Genomic DNA, 16,200 nt, shown 5'->3' with positions numbered 1-16,200 from the left:
TTTTCATAAAAAGTTTATTTGAACGCGTTTCAATCTTGACTTTCAGAAAGCCCTAAAAAGAGAAATCTGTCGCTATCAGATCTATCGATGTGCTCACTCAAAATTCAAAGCATCAAAACGGCAGATCATATGACACGAAATTGGAGTGTGCGGTTGCTCCGTCTTTTTGGAAGGAAAATGCTCGAGGTTCAATTCAGCAACCTGTGGCAACAAAAAAAATTGTTTAACATCTCTCTGTGGCGCTCACCAGGCTGTGTTGCTTTTTATGAATTTCTTCTTCTCCCTTCTGTATTTAGGCATAAGCCTGGTTTTCAGCACTTTTTTGTTCCTTAATCATTTGGAAGATTGTCGCTCTATCTTTTTCTAGGTCTTTCAATACTTCCTCGTCCTGATAGTGATTTGTCCCGTGTTATTTTCACAATTCGTTCTTCTGTCATTCGGTCCATTTCTTCTTTCTGTAAAATACTCAATCCATGATGTTATCTATCCTGCAAGTGCACATGAAAAAATCGTGTCGTGTAAAAATTTTAGAGTAGTTGGTAAAAAGAATTAGAGTAAAAATTGTAATACCACATGGTAAAAACAACTCTAATGTACACTATATTTAATATTAATATAGAGTTCATATATTATTCACTTAATAGAGTAGTTTTTACAGTTCTCTGAAGGAGAGTTCTTTTTTACTCATGTTAGTGAAGTTATGTAATATATAAAACATTAAATTTTACACAACACGTGTAAATTGTACTTTTCCTTCAGGTACTTCGTAGGCATCGCACTATTTTGCTCGGGATTACTCGTCGGTACCACGTGATCAACATGTGGTGTGATACAGCTAAAATTTAACGGTCATCTACTGAACGACTCGGAACTCGACAGCGTCTCGAGACCTGATTTACGCGATATAAAGAGAAAGAACGATTATTTTTATTTTAATTATGTTTGCCAAACATTCGTGTTGTGAAATTAGTGGAACATCCGGAAGATTTTACGTACGAATTCCTTGCGAAGATTGGTAAGTATGTACAACTATACATACAGAAAACTTATAGAAGACTCATTAGATGCAGTTTTAATGGTGACTCGGTGGAATCTTTAAAATGGATTAAGTATGGTTATATAATAAGAATTTAATTTTTTTAAATTTAATATATAACAATATATTACAAGTAAAAATAAAAACAAATATTTTATAATTTTGATTTTTATTGCAAACCTAAAACCTTCCTAAAAATATTCTATACTTCCTATTAAAAATTAACACTAATAAGTGAAAGATACACACTATTTAGTGATATTTTGTCACTTAATAGAGTAAAATTAGAACGAATCTTTAATAATTTACAGTGCTAATTTTACACTGATTAGATTAGAAATGAATCTAATTAGAGTCACGACAACATCTAATTAGATTACATATAATACACTGTTATAGAGTAACGATTTTACACTATTTAATAAACACCATCTTCTCACTATTTAGTGTAAAATTTTAATCTATTCACCTACACTATATAGTGCAAAAAAATAACTCTAAATATATTGGACCGATCTGAACCATGTTTTAGAGTTGATTTTTACTCTATATTTTTTCCTGTGTGTGTCTGATGTTCTCACTTCTTTGCTTTATGGATTTGGATATGAAATTATCGTCTTCTTGCATGAGGTTTAACAGAGCATAGGAACAAGTTAACCTTACTTAACGGTCACCAGGTTTTTACTTTTTATTGAAAAATCTGCAGGTCTTTCACAAAAATTCGGCGCAATGATGCCGAATTGTGTATATTGCCCCATAACTTGTTGTCAACTACTTCTCTATAACGTCATTTGCAAAAATTATAACACATTCACATTATGGCATTAATATTGTCCCACCAATATAATTGTCTTCATGTAATGGTAATACAACTTCAAAGCCTGGACATAAGTCTATTGAAAATTTGTGGAAGCCAGTAAACCTGTGCTGATGAGTGCTTTATTAAAAGAATGAAAGATAATTCCGCTTAGTTTATATGAAGAATTAGTCCAATTAATGCCTAACCTACTTATTATAGAATATAACTATAAATGAGAAACCGTTTTATTTATTCTTATATTTCAGTTGTGTTTCAGTTTGAATGTTCTCATTATTGTTTGAGATATCCGCATAATGTTAAGTATAATGTATAAAAAGTTATTGCAATGTATATAGGACAAAGTTATAAATATTAAACAGGGGGCTAAAAGAATATAAAATTAGTCTATAACAATATTAAACTTTTTCGCTATTGCAGGAAGAGACATAAATTAGATTCACATGAATATTATGAAATTTCAAAAATTAAATCTTATAAATGAACAAATAAACCTATTTTTACGGATTTAAAACATTTATCCTTTTATTTATTTCCTTTTTGGTTGTATATGGACGTTAACTTCGTTTGTAGATTGGTATCTAGTATTTATTATATTTTTGTTTTATTGTGTATTTTAACGTTAATGGTTTTATTTTTAACTTTTTTTGTGTATTTTATTCATTTCCATTTTATATGTAGGTATTATAGTTGTTGTTCACTTCAATTTTCATACTGACAATATCATTTATAAATCATTTTCTTTGACTGTAGCTTGTGTGTATATAAATTCATCTTTAATAGCATGGCTGTCAGAATTTTCGGTCATTTTAATTTTATATGTTATATAATATCCTCATGTTATATAAAGGTCGCCTTGGTCAGAAATGATCTCGTTTCGGCATAAAATTTTATCTAATCAATATTGACAAAGCCGGACTAACAGGTGACAAATACAAAAATAAACCCATAATTTTTCAAGTAGTTCTGACCTTTCTAGATTCTTTGCTGGATAAAGGTTAGATAGCTTCTATACATCGCCAGATCTAGCCAATTTTGAATCACATTCAGAATTTAAAATAAATTTTGTGGAAAAGTTAGCCCTTTATTATTATTATTATTATTATTGCTGCCGGGCTGAGGAGGGCGGCCCCTCTCGTTACCGCGACCTATAAGATCTATTGTAACTTTAGCCCTCCAATGGTTTAGGGCAAATGTAGGTCCTTAATGAACCTTAGTATTGTCCTAAGGTCTTGAACCTTTATGTCGGTAGGTAACAGGGTAGTTTTACCGAAGACGTTGTGCCTTAGACGTCCTCTGGCGACGCAATTGCACAGTATATGTTCAGCAGTTTCTGACTCGTCGTTGCATAGTCGACAAGTTTGATCCTCAGCTTGTCCAATGTGGAAGAGGTGGTATTTTAGGGGCACATGGCCGGTTAGGTAGCCTGAGAGCGTTCTTAGATCCCCTTTGCTGAGGCATAAAACCTCTTTGGTTTTGTTTTGCGACGGAGTTATCATACTCTTCGCTTGTCTGTGACCTGGAAGTTCTTTCCAGCGTAAGGCTATCTTTGAAGCCTCCCAGTTATTGATTATTTGTTTTAGGTGGCTTTTTTGTAGTCCACATCCAGGTTGGGGTCCAATGAAGGGCGTGTTTGCTGCCTCTTTGGCCAGCTTGTCGGCCTTCTCATTGCCCTCAATGTTGCTGTGACCTGGAACCCACCATAAGGTAACATCATTGCCCCTAGCGAGTTCTTTCAGGTTGTTGGTGCACTCTCTGATCAGTGCGGAGCCACACGTGTAGGCCTGAATTGCCTTTAAGGCGGCCCGACTGTCTGTGAAAATGTTTATGGATGCACCTTTTTGTCCCTTCTGTAGGTTCAAAGCGGTGCAGAAGTTTATAGCAAGAACTTCTGCTTGGAAAATTGTTAAGTCCGAGCTGAGGGGCAATTTGATGTGGCTGTTTGGTCCACTGATGCCCATGCCTACTCCAGATCTTACTGTCTTTGAAGCATCGGTGTACCAGGCTAGGGCTCCTCTTTTTAGTTGAGGCCCTCCTTTCGCCCAATCATCCCTGCTACTAAATATGACCTTATACGGTTGGTTGAAATTGTATTCCGTCGGTATAAGGTCCGTTTTAATTTCAATCAGGTGATTTAGACATGGGTCTTTGAGGATCTCGAGGTGTCCTCTGAGATTACCCTGCATCAACTTGAGTGAAGAAACTGTTTTCAGTGATAAGGCACTTAAGGCTGCCTCCTTTTGTATATATATGTGGAGCGGTGTGAGACCAAGTAGGGCTTCCAAAGCAGCCGTCGGACAGGATCTCATTGCACCCGTTATGTTAAGACATGCTAACCGCTGGATTTGTGCCAGCTGTTGTTGAGCTGTCTTATGTTTTGTTTTTGGCCACCAAACCAATGAGGCGTAGGCGACCATGGGTCTGATTATTGCTACGTAGGCCCAATGAGCCATTCGTGGTTTGAGACCCCAGTTCCTTCCTAGGAGCCTGCGGCAGATCTGGTTTGCCATGATGGCCTTTTTCCTCACCTTGTCTAAGTGTGAGTTCCAGTTTAGTTTACTATCAAGTATTACCCCTAGGTATTTAGTTTCTGTTTTGAGGTTAATAGTTCTGCTTTCAATGGAGGGTGCTTTTATTTGTAGCTTCCTTCTCCGAGTGAAAGGGACTATTTCGATTTTATTGGGATTGATGCTGAGCCCATTGCTTCTGCACCAAGTACTGGTGAGTAGTAGGGCTTTCTGCATTAGCTGAGTTATGATTGAATCATATTTACCTCGGATTGTGATTACCAGGTCATCAGCATACCCTTGTATCTTAAATCCGTTTTTAGTTAGGATGTTCATCAAGTCATCAACTACCAGGCACCATAATAGAGGTGATAGCACTCCCCCTTGGGGACATCCTCTTAGCGCCTTTATAGTCAGCGACTCGCCTCCCAGACTGGCTGTGATCTGCCGACTTTTCAACATGGCTATACACCACTTGATTGTCGACGGATGTATGTCTTTTGCGTTTAAAGCCTTCTCTATGGATTCATATGAGGTGTTATCAAACGCACCCTCTATATCTATGAAAGCACAAAGGGCTATCTCTTTGGTTGCAATTGCCTCCTCTAAGGTGCTAGTCAAAGCATGGAGAGCGGTAATTGTTGATTTTGCTTTCTGGTAAGCATGTTGGCTAGGGTGGAGTGGATTTGTGAGAAGCACTCCGTTCCTTAGGTATTGATCGATTACCTTTTCCATCCCTTTGAGGAGAAATGAAGTTAGGCTAATTGGTCTGTACGCCTTGGGGTCCGCGTTTGAACGCCTACCACCTTTGGGTATGAAGACCACCTTTACTTTCCTCCATAGAGTGGGTATATAGCTAAAGCTGTAGCTAGCTATATATAGGGATATTATTATTGGGAGAAGTTCTTCTAAGCCTTTTTGCAGAAAGATAGGCAGAATTCCATCTCCTCCAGGTGATTTTAGGGGCTTGAAATTCGAGATAGCCCACCTTACTCTGTTGGGTGTGAAAATATTCCCAGCTGTGCTGCGAACCTTACCTGATGGACGGGTTATGTCCATTACTTCAGGGTCGGCATCTGCATGGGGGCAGACTTTTGAGGAAGGAAAGTGTATACTCAGTAGGAGTTCCAACGATTCCTTAGCATCCTCTGTATATTTACCATCTTGTTTGCATAGGTGGCCTAGATCAGTGTTGTGATCTTTTGCCAAGATCTTATGCAGACGAGCAACTGTAGGCGTATTGTCTATGCCTTCACAGAAGCTACGCCAGGTTTTTCTTTTGGCTTTGCGGATAGCCAAGTTATATTCCGTTAGGGCTTTTCTATAGACACCCCATGTTTGCTCGAGTTTGGAATTCCTGACTTTATTATATAGTCTTCTAACCATGACTCGCTGGTTTTCAAGGTCCTTGTTCCACCAAGGCACATTGGATTGTGCTCTTTTGTGTTTTATTGGACAGCTTGATTCATACGCACTATGTATGAGATTGTTTAGTTGAACAGAGGCTATTTCGAGATCCTCTCTGCTTTCAATCTTTGTTTTGATTTCATCAACCTCTTCGCCGATGTGTCTACAAAAAGAGCACCAATCAGTGAGTGAGGGGATTCTGAATTCTGTTTGTTTTGTCATGTCTGCTACAATGACAAAGCGAATATGCTTGTGATCCGCTAAAGTGATTTCACGCGAAACATGCCAGTTTGCGATTTGCGAACTAAGGCGAGGCGTGGCTAGGCTTATGTCTAGCACCTCTTGTCGACTCTTGGTAACAAAAGTCGGTACGTTACCTCTGTTGAGGATATCTAAATTTGTAGTTTGAAGGTATTGGTAAAGATACTCACCCCTTTTGTTTGTGTCTGAGCTGTTCCATGCGAGATGATGTGCATTCGCATCGCAGCCCAGGAGGAGTTGTTTTCCCCTCTTATTGCAATATTCGATGAGGTCTTTTACCTCTTGTGGCGGTGGATCGTCCGAATCACCGGGGAAGTATGCCGAGGCTATAATCGCCTCTTGCTTGCCTCCCGGCGTCGGCAATACCGCTGACATTGCAACCAAGTCCCTAGAGATAAACTGGGTTAATGGTAGGCAGTTTAAAGAGGATTTAGCGAGTATCGCTGCTCGCGCAGGGCACTCTCCTCTGTAATAAAATAACTTACCTGCTTTTGTTGATAGTCTTCTGACTATTCCTCCATATACATATGGTTCCTGAATCAACGCAACATGTATGTTGGGGCTGTGGAAGCCCTTGACCAGCACGTCGGAGGCGCTTTTACAGTGCTGGATGTTGGCCTGGATGAAGCCTACACCCGCCATTATTGTTTGGCGGGTGCAATTTTGGGAGCGGCAGTTTTGCCCTTACCCTTTTTTTCGGAACTAACCTTACCTTTACCCTTCTTGGGGTCCTTGGCGGTTCCGGAAGTTCCAGGTGTTGGTTCGGGTTCTTCTTTCTGTGGCGTAGGCTTGCCGCTCTTTTGCCTCAGGGTGATTTGCCCGAACTTGTAGCTAACCTTATAGTTTGTTCTTTTAAGGTTCTCTACGGAGGGATGGTCAACGGACAACGTAAGAAAGGCACTGCTGCCTTCGGTCGTCCTTTTGAGCACCCTCCATTCGTTGGTGTTCAGGCCTTCGTTTTGGCCTTTAACAATTTTTAGAATGCGGTCTGATTTTTCATCCGCACTGTTGGGGAAATAGGCGTTCATGATAGTCGCTCTAGGTAGCTCCTTTTCATCGATAGCCATTAGGGATGCGCCCTCCCATGGTTGTAGGGTTGGAGTTACGGACTTTATCCAGTCCGCTGTTTCCTGGTTTTCGCAGTTGACTACCAGCCATCCTGCCTTAAATGTGGTGCCGAGGAACTTAGGCTTGATGTCGCCTTCATGTCCCTCGCTAAGGTCCACAATTCTTGAGATGATGACCTCTTGAATAGCCTGCATTTGGGCTGTTGTGAGGTTCACCTCTGGAAATAGGGAATCTGCAATACCCATCTTTTTACCTTCCAACACCTGCTTGAAGCTGGCAACTGTAGGCTTTTGCCCCTGCGGAAGATTGCCTCCGCTAGGAGCGCTACGCCTTTCAGTAGCAGCTCGTTTGGTGTCGGGCCCTTTAGGCGTTGTGCTTTCGGAGCGAGGTCTCTTAGCCCTCTTCTCCTCCTCACTGATAGGCTGTGTGGCCTTTGCTCGGGCTTCCTCGAGAGTCAGCCCTTGTTTGAGCAGCCACCTGAGCCTTTTCCGTGCTGCACCACATAACTTTTTTTCCTTGACTTGGAGCTTCTCTATGCTCTCCTGAAGTTCGATGGTCGCAGACGTTAAGACGCTGCTGGCACTGGAGGAAGCGGGGGACAGTGTGATGTCCTCTACGCTTTCACTAGTTGAAGGCGATTTTTGCCTTGATGCGCTCGGAGTTGCATCTACCTCTACTAAAGTTTTTTTGTTACTCTGTTCCATGAAAGTCCCACGAGTAGCTAGGGAAAGGAGGTCCGCCGCGACAGAGCCCCGCATGCCGCAGTAAGAGGATTTTGTTGAAACTGGAGGTCCCCAGGTATCCAGAGTCCGCTTATTAGGAACCAAGTATTTCCCTCTTGGCCAACGCAATTAAGCGATAAAAGTCTTCGGCATAAGCTGTTCCACCTTGACTTTGGGGTTTTTATTGAGGTTGTCTCCTCTTGATCCGGGCGGTTAAGCCAAGATCCCCCGTGCTGGAAACCAGCACATGGTATGACGGTTGCTGTAAACAGCAGCCGGCGCCGTTACCCTTCCGTGCAAGTCCTTAGCCACGACACGACAGCTTGGACAGGGCCGTTGGAGTGCCATTTAGTTAGTGAATTCCCTTACCCCAAAGGAGTAGTGGAAGCCACACATCCAGTGGTGCCACGAGGAGGCAGACACTCGATGGAGCGCTTCCTCCACCCCCGCAGAAAGCCACACTAACCCACCCTAAAGCAAGCGTGCAAACTATTCTACAAGCAGTGGCTAGTAGCGCTACCATACCCACCAAAAAGTTAGCCCTACATCACGTATTAACAGACTACCAAAAATATATAAAATCCAGGACCTTTGAAAGTAACAGAATGCCATTTCTACAAGATGTTGGGAAGGGAAGTATACTACAGTAAGGATAACATAAAGGATAAAGAAAATTAGTTATCACCATAAAAGAGATATTTGTTAAAATATGAATTAATTAAATAAGCGAAGAAAATATTTGAAAACATATTTTAAATAAAATATTTGTATTATAATTACATATAACACCCAAAATATTAAATTAATTATTATGAAGAGGTATACAAAGTTTTTGTATGTCAATTAGTAACATGTCGAGTATATTATTCATTTACTTCGACAATGAATAGCAATGATTATAATCAAATAAATTACAAAATCTCTCCAAATTGGTTAGTTGATAATTTAATTTTCCTGGTATTCCCGAAAATTGATACGTATTATTATTGCGGTTGACTGTTTGTGTCAATTTAGCAAGTATTTTAATTTGGCTGTAACACATAATATTCTGTCATGAGTAGTTAATTTATTGTTGGTGGTGAAATGAAAATTCGTTATACGTATTAATTTTACGTATAATTCGAGGATTACAGGTAGAAAATCAAATTGTGGACTGGTAAAAGAGAGACCCTTTTGAAAAACGACGTGTAATTGATATTTACGCTCAATTCGCTGTTGCGCTTAATCGCCTTTCGGTAGTTTTACAGTTTTAAGCCATAAAATTATTAATTCGGGTTATGATTATTTATGTGAACCAGCTTGTGTTTTCATTGAAATTTATTTATTTCCTGCTCGACCGTTACAAATTGTACTTTTGTCCTAGTTTATTCGATTTTGACTTTTATTAAAAACGTCATCATATTTTAAAATAATAAGAGATTGTTTTATAATAAGCTACTATTGAATATAATTCGTTAATAAATTTAATAAATCTCATATTTTAAAACAAATACAATGATTAAATTCCTTTTATTTTAGTTTATTTAATAACAGTCGCCGTACATACATATTTCCGATAATATATTGATTTATGAAATGAAATACCCAAATTGAAATGCCACAAACCGAAAAAGAAAATTTTTATTTCCCGTTGGAATGCTCCATTTCACAGTGATAGAGAGTACCAAAGGTGGAAAGCGCAATAAATAGCTTTAGCCCGCTTTGTATTTATTGACTTCCAAGATAACGATTCAATTGGAAAGATAAAAGTTGAAAACGAAATGTTTACACAGAACCGTATCGGAAGGAACCCCCATTTATTTCGCAATTCCAACAATGTTATTTCTCTTATTTACGAAGATAGTTGCTTTTAACGGACAACGTTTTTATTAATTACACAAAAACGGTCCGGGACACTTGTCAACGTTAATAAGTATAATAATACTCGTTTCGTATGCTACTCTAGGATCTCTTATTCATGAGAACCCATTTACTACATGAATATTTTATGATGAAATAGCATAAATGCTGCACGTTGCTGAGCGCACGCAACTTGTTAATTGCTATTTAGATAATAACATCCCTTAAAAGCATAGCTATTTTACTATGTATAATCTTAATATCTTTCTATGAAATTGTTGAAATTATATCAAACAATATTTACAATCCCAAATTATTAATTAATCTTTTTCATTCTTTCTATTTCAGTTCAAGAATACGACTTGTTAACAGCTGTGAAGATTCCATTCGTCGATTCAAAAACTCAATATGTAGACACAGAAGGTTCAGACGGTTTTCCAGCGTTCGGTTTCCGAACTGGGACAGACGTGAAAATTCCCCGTAGATCGATTCTTCCGGACAAACTCTTCCCGGAGTTTTCCATCTTGATTCGGGCGAAACCGAAGTCACCAAACGGCGGTTACATTTTCGCTGTTGTCAACTCGTTGGATACGATTGTCCATTTGGGTGTTCGTTTAAAGGTTGAAGGACCTTTAACCACTTTATCTCTAGTTTACACGGAACCTAACCAAATGACCACCAATTTCATGGCTAATTTTACCGTTCCAACGTTCATTAACAATTGGGCGAGAATTGGGTTTAAAGTAAAAACAGATAATGTTACTTTGTACTTAAATTGTCAAGAACATAGTAGTTATGAATATAGAAGACTCTCCAATCAATTAGAATTTGATTCTGCTTCGACTTTATATATTGCACAAGCTGGGCCAAAAATCCTTCAATATTATGAGGTAAGTAACTTATTATTTATACTTCTTTAGTTTGATCGATTTCATCTGCAAAAAAAGTAATCTAATTTTAAAATTAACTCTCTCTTTTACGTCAATAAATCAATCACCTTAAAAACCTCATCAAACAGCCACCAGGCTTAAACTTGTCGAATTTCCAATCAAACACACCGCTGCAGACGCCACCAAACCAGACGGATTTTTGGTTTTATCTTCTCCATTAACCCAACTTTCGCTCTACTACTTAGAGTCTTTGAAAACGGTGCCGAAAAGAGAGATCCAGAACTTTGAAAGGAACCGAAGAAGAAAATAAAAAGTAAGACCGAACGCGGTCGGTGTGGGGGGCGCGGAGTTAATAAAGGAAAAATAGTGCGAAGGGAGAGCTACGGCTGTACCTTTATCGCCCTCTGCTTCCGGTTTTACGGCATCTCATTTCCTGCTCGACGTCAAATGATGGGTAAGCGATGGGCTGTCTCGTTTCTATCGCCCCGGATCTTAAACTTTGAAAATATTGGATTAAGCTATTGACGTTATTAAGTTTAATTCATTCAAGGAAAGAAGTTTTTTTTGGGGTTTTACTGAAATTAAAAAAGATTTTAAAAAAGGGTTTTAGATAGTAGTTTGAATAATTTATCGTCGCCGTTGCCTCCATTATTTTCAAATAGATACTTTAAATTTTATCGGTACCTCATTTTAATGTCTTAGATTTTTACCGTCACCTCCACCATTTATTTAATGATTTATGCATAGCTTAATATATCTTTTTTAATATTTTTATTTTTAACTCAGATTAACTTTTATAGATATTTAATACTTATATATAAAATAACTCAAGCTAAACACTTATTGTAAAAATAGAGACTGTTAGAAAATGTAACAAAACTACCTGAAGAACTGAACTTTACTGAATTGTAGAAATCAGTGACATAACCACTGAAGAAGCATGTTAAGCCACAGTTCGCGGATTCATATCAACAAGAAGTCTTTATACTCATATGTATAACTATAATTGCACAATATTTAAAAGCGTTACAACAGAAAGTGAACGTCATAACAAAATCGTCAGACGTACAAAATTAAATCACGCTTCTTTGTCATACTACGTAATCCTTTAAAAAAAATTATATCTTTGTCTTACTTTTTTCATAGTAAGGAGCTTTTAGTTTCGTCTGTAAGAAAACTTACGCAGTTTTTCGAGATAATGCACTATCCAAAGTTTGTGTTAAATGCACAACCTCAGCTAAGAAATTCAGTATGCACCTCAAAATAACCACTTCACTGTATTCAAAGACTCGCTCAGCAGTGTCCAAGAATATTGCAAAGTCTTTATACATGGTAGTGGTGAACCTTCCCTATACAAAAACCTGGCACAATTCATAGACAGAGTGATTTGCAAAGAGTTTGCGGTATCTAAATAGCTGCCATATATACCAACCATAGCCAGAAACTTTTGTATTCAGAAATTCACTGTATTCAGTCCAAATTCAGTTAGAAGAGTCCAGGAACATTGCACAATATCTGTACAGTGTTTCTACTCCGGTTACAAGACAAATTGTAGAGATTCTGTACTGACTAGACACTGTTCAGAGTACCGATGCCCTATAAAGTTAGGAACAGTTAAGAATATTCAGAAATGCAAGCTATAGTAGGTACTCAAAAAATGTTTTTAGACATTTCAAAATATGTACCTAGAGACTTTTGATTTGTCCGTTATCTCATGTTGTATTAGAAGCCTCTGCAGCGTTCAGAAATTCATTTTGCAGTACAAAGCTTCATTCCGTAAAATCCAGAAACACTACACTTGCTTCTATACAATATTTGTGCGCAGGGTTAAAGAAAATTTGCAGTGTACAAAGGCCGTGCACGAATCGAGAGACTCTATGGTATTTAAAGATTTTCTAATGTCTGAAAACTGTGTCGCGTCCAGATACCATGTAGTTAGCGAGGCTATGTGTACAAAGACTACGTAACTTAGTAATGTCAACGAACGCTACAGATCAGAGGCTTCACAATGCTAAATAACTTGATGGTATAGCCTCTGCTGTACAGCTGAAATCAAGCTCTAGGGATACTGCAAAAGTTTTTGATAGTAAAAAGATTATGCAGCGTCCAGAGACTTTGCGGTCTGCAATGATTTCGCAGTATTTAGAGACTGAGATAATAATACCCGAAATATTAAAGGGAAATTAATATGGGTTGGGTTGGTACGTCAGTCCATACTAAGATATACGCAGTGATTTTACACGTATCAAGAACTTGCGAGAGATAGTACCTCAAATTACAAGAACATAGGCTGCTTGATATTACATTAACATACATAGAATCTACTCAGAGTATTCCAACCAATTATCTTAATCGCAATACAATAACTTCGAATTTATTAGTTACATATCGCAGTCTTTAAGATTGTTTACCGATATGAACCTTTTGATTAAGGATAAGACACGTTCTTGTAACCACCAATGAAAACATTTCAATCTCATTTTTTACAGATTATTTGGAAAATAATTGCTGAAAAGCAACGTTTTTTCTAAAGAGATTTTAATTGCCTTTTTCTACTTTTTAACGTAATAAATAACTCATTTAATATTCTTTATATTCCTGCACGATTACAAATTTTTAGTTTTTTACACTTATTTTCATTATTATAAAAAGGTCCAAAGACTTCTATTAACAACGAAACACTTTAATCACTGTCCCGTTAATTGCCAACAGATCGCTTCAATTTTCTTCACTTGACTTCATGAAACAAATTAGAAATGTTGTTTCAATATAAGATGAAAGTATTGCAGTTTGCAGATTTAATAAAAATAGTTGTACCCGTTATAAAATAATTCCAAAACTTAATATAATTTACATACCAAATAAGGATTGGAATTGATTTGGTTGCATCTTAATTAGGTAGGGTATGAAAATAAAGTGTGTACTTATTACATTCATAAGCCGGAGTATGAACGAATTTCATGAGAAATAAGGAACTTTTACCAAGCAATCTTCAGTTAACTGCACAGTAGGTACACCTTACATATCAATAAAGAATAAACACGCAAGCAAATGAAATTTTACGAACGTTATTATTAGCCTTTCATTCGAATAAGTAGAGAAATATGAATTGGGTCATAAATTAGAAGTAAAAGTGGCATCGTATACACGTTTTAATAAACGCACGGAATAACCCGGAAGTTTCTAGTTTCAGTTTTATTTTTGACATGAAATCATCTCTAATATTAACTGAAGTGACCTAAATATAATTTATAATAATGAATGTTGGTAATACTTCTAGGTAATACATTTTTCATTTCCGCGCATGTCACAGGCTTCACACATACGTTAAATATTCTTAATTTTTTTTCAGTCGACAAATAGTTCGATTCTAAATAAACGATTCTGGTTGCTTTGTTGACTATTTTTGTAGGCCGCAATAGTGGCTCCTAGATAATTAAATTCCGATACTTATTCGATGATCTTGTTGTTAATTACTTACTATTTTGCATTTAGGGGTTCACTTCCTATCGTCATCGTATTGGTCTTGCTTATCGAGTTTTGCATATTTCTTTCTTCAACTTGAATGTTAAATGTCTGTGTCAACTACTGTAGGTCGTCTTCAGTACCAGCTAGTAGGACGGCATCATATGCATAGTATAAAATTTTGATTTTTTGTCCACTCATAGTGTAACTATAGTTCACTTTACATACTTTGTCTATTATTCTATCCACACACACATACTATTGCACTACAGCCCATTGTGAACCTTGGCCTCTTCTACAACACATCTCCATTCGTCTTAATTTTGGGCTAAATTGCCCCAGCTCTGCGCCTGCAGAGCGCTCAAATCCTCCCTAACATTGTCCATTCATGGCCTCCTTGGCCTTGCTCTTGCTCGACGGCCCTCTGGTGTTTGAGCGAATAACCTGCACGCCACACTCTCTACCGGCATTCTCCACATTTATCCAAGCCACCTCAATCTCTGGGTTTTAATTCACGTTGATAGTTCTGATACTTCTTGCAGTTCTCCTATCTTATTGTTCTTTCAATAATTTAGCATTTAGTTATATTATCCGGGCCTGGGGATTTTCCATTTCTTAGCTTTCTCATTTCTTCTAGTACCCAGTCGTCAGCATCACTGTTGTTAATTTTATAGTCTATTGTCTGATTTCTCAACAATTCGTTGCCATAACTCTGCAAAACTTCCAGGATTCATTTTATAAATTCAACTTTTGAAATTCCCCAATAATAATCGATTTTTCATTACCCATTCAATACCAATACCACGTCTACCGATTGTCCAGGAAATACCTTATCTAGATAACGACGAACTGTGCAGGTACAATTTAATTTCATACTAATTAGTAACATTTCCTTCGATAAAGGCCCAATTAGCTGAGTACCCACACTATACCCGACCATACCTTTATCTTCGTGATCTTTCAGTACGGTTTTAATGCATCCGGTAAGGATTTCAACCTTACATTATGCCAATCTACATTCTCACATACTGTAAAGATTATTTCGTCTGTAAAACAACTTGTTAATAAAATTCTCGTCAGGTGCAATTTTTCTCATCATTACTTAGCTAAATTCTAATCTACGATTGAATCCATCTTCAGTTAATTGGAAAGTTTAAATTTATTTGTTTTATGTTTTATGACATATCAATGACTATAATATTGAATATTTTTCACATTGAATTTTATTAATAGCTTAGACGATCTTAGATGATTTAACAGTGTATAGCGGCTACGTTGATGAAGCTAGTTGTCACATTTGGAGTTTACAGTAGTTAACGTTGGACAAATCATTATGGAAAGTTATAGTGCAAATCATTAAACTTTACTATCAAAATTAAAGCTTAGTTCGAGCTATGTTCTGTGTTATACGCGGTCATCATAATTATTGTGTTCAGTCGACTATGCGTCGTTTGGTGGAGAAATTTGATAAGTTATCGTCGTCGAACTGTAAGGCCAAAAAAGTTGTTGTAATAAACTAAAGTTTGGAGAATTCTGCCATTCGAAGACGTGTACATGGCAAATATTACAACCTGCATCAGTACAAAATGCAATTGACCGAAGAAATGATGGTAAATAGCCATAGGCAGCATCGAATATTCGCTGTCTGGGTTACTTAAAAATGAACCCCGACATCTAATAATCTCTAATCTCAAAGTTTTAAATATTAATTTAGTATTTATTATTGTCTTTTTAGTTCCTTACAAACAGTTATTTTGTACATACGAATCAATAAATGTGATTATTGATTTTTTAAAACTGTTTTTTGCTCATTTTCATTCTAATAACATACCCATCAATACGTTGCCACATAAAAGAGTGAATAGAAAACACCTTAATTTAATATACTACAATGATAACGCGGCACCTCCACCTTTTTTTAAATATTTAAATCTTTTACTTTCCCATTTTAAATCGTATTGTATATTTCACTATATCCTATCTCTATATTTTCATGAAAACATAAATCTTTTTTACAACGAAAAGTCGAGTTTCAGAAAACATTTTTACGATTTCCCATTTTGACATTTCCGGTGCACTCTATTCCATTTTAAAGCTACCATATCTTTTTGAATATCAAACTAATCATCATAACTTAAACATATCTTATTTTCATTTCGTATTTTCCCAAAAAAAAATAAATTTAAAC

At 37.1% G+C, this 16,200-nt stretch overlaps 1 protein-coding gene across 2 annotated transcripts in view; it reads left to right on the top strand.

The window, feature by feature from the left end:
* Window positions 1-16,200, top strand: part of LOC111425800 (collagen XV/XVIII-type protein multiplexin) — a 182,115-nt gene that overhangs the window by 100,801 nt on the left and 65,114 nt on the right. For both annotated transcript variants that reach the window (XM_023060057.2, XM_023060052.2), the window contains exon 3: window positions 10,006-10,547. In XM_023060057.2, the coding sequence (XP_022915825.1) occupies window positions 10,006-10,547 (542 nt within the window). The remainder of the gene's footprint in view (window positions 1-10,005; window positions 10,548-16,200) is intronic.

This window comes from Onthophagus taurus, chromosome 1, assembly GCF_036711975.1.
Source record: "Onthophagus taurus isolate NC chromosome 1, IU_Otau_3.0, whole genome shotgun sequence".
NCBI classification, from domain to species: Eukaryota; Metazoa; Arthropoda; class Insecta; order Coleoptera; family Scarabaeidae; genus Onthophagus; species Onthophagus taurus.
The sequence above is the reverse complement of the archived record's forward strand: the minus strand, read 5'-3'. Positions and strand labels throughout refer to the sequence as shown.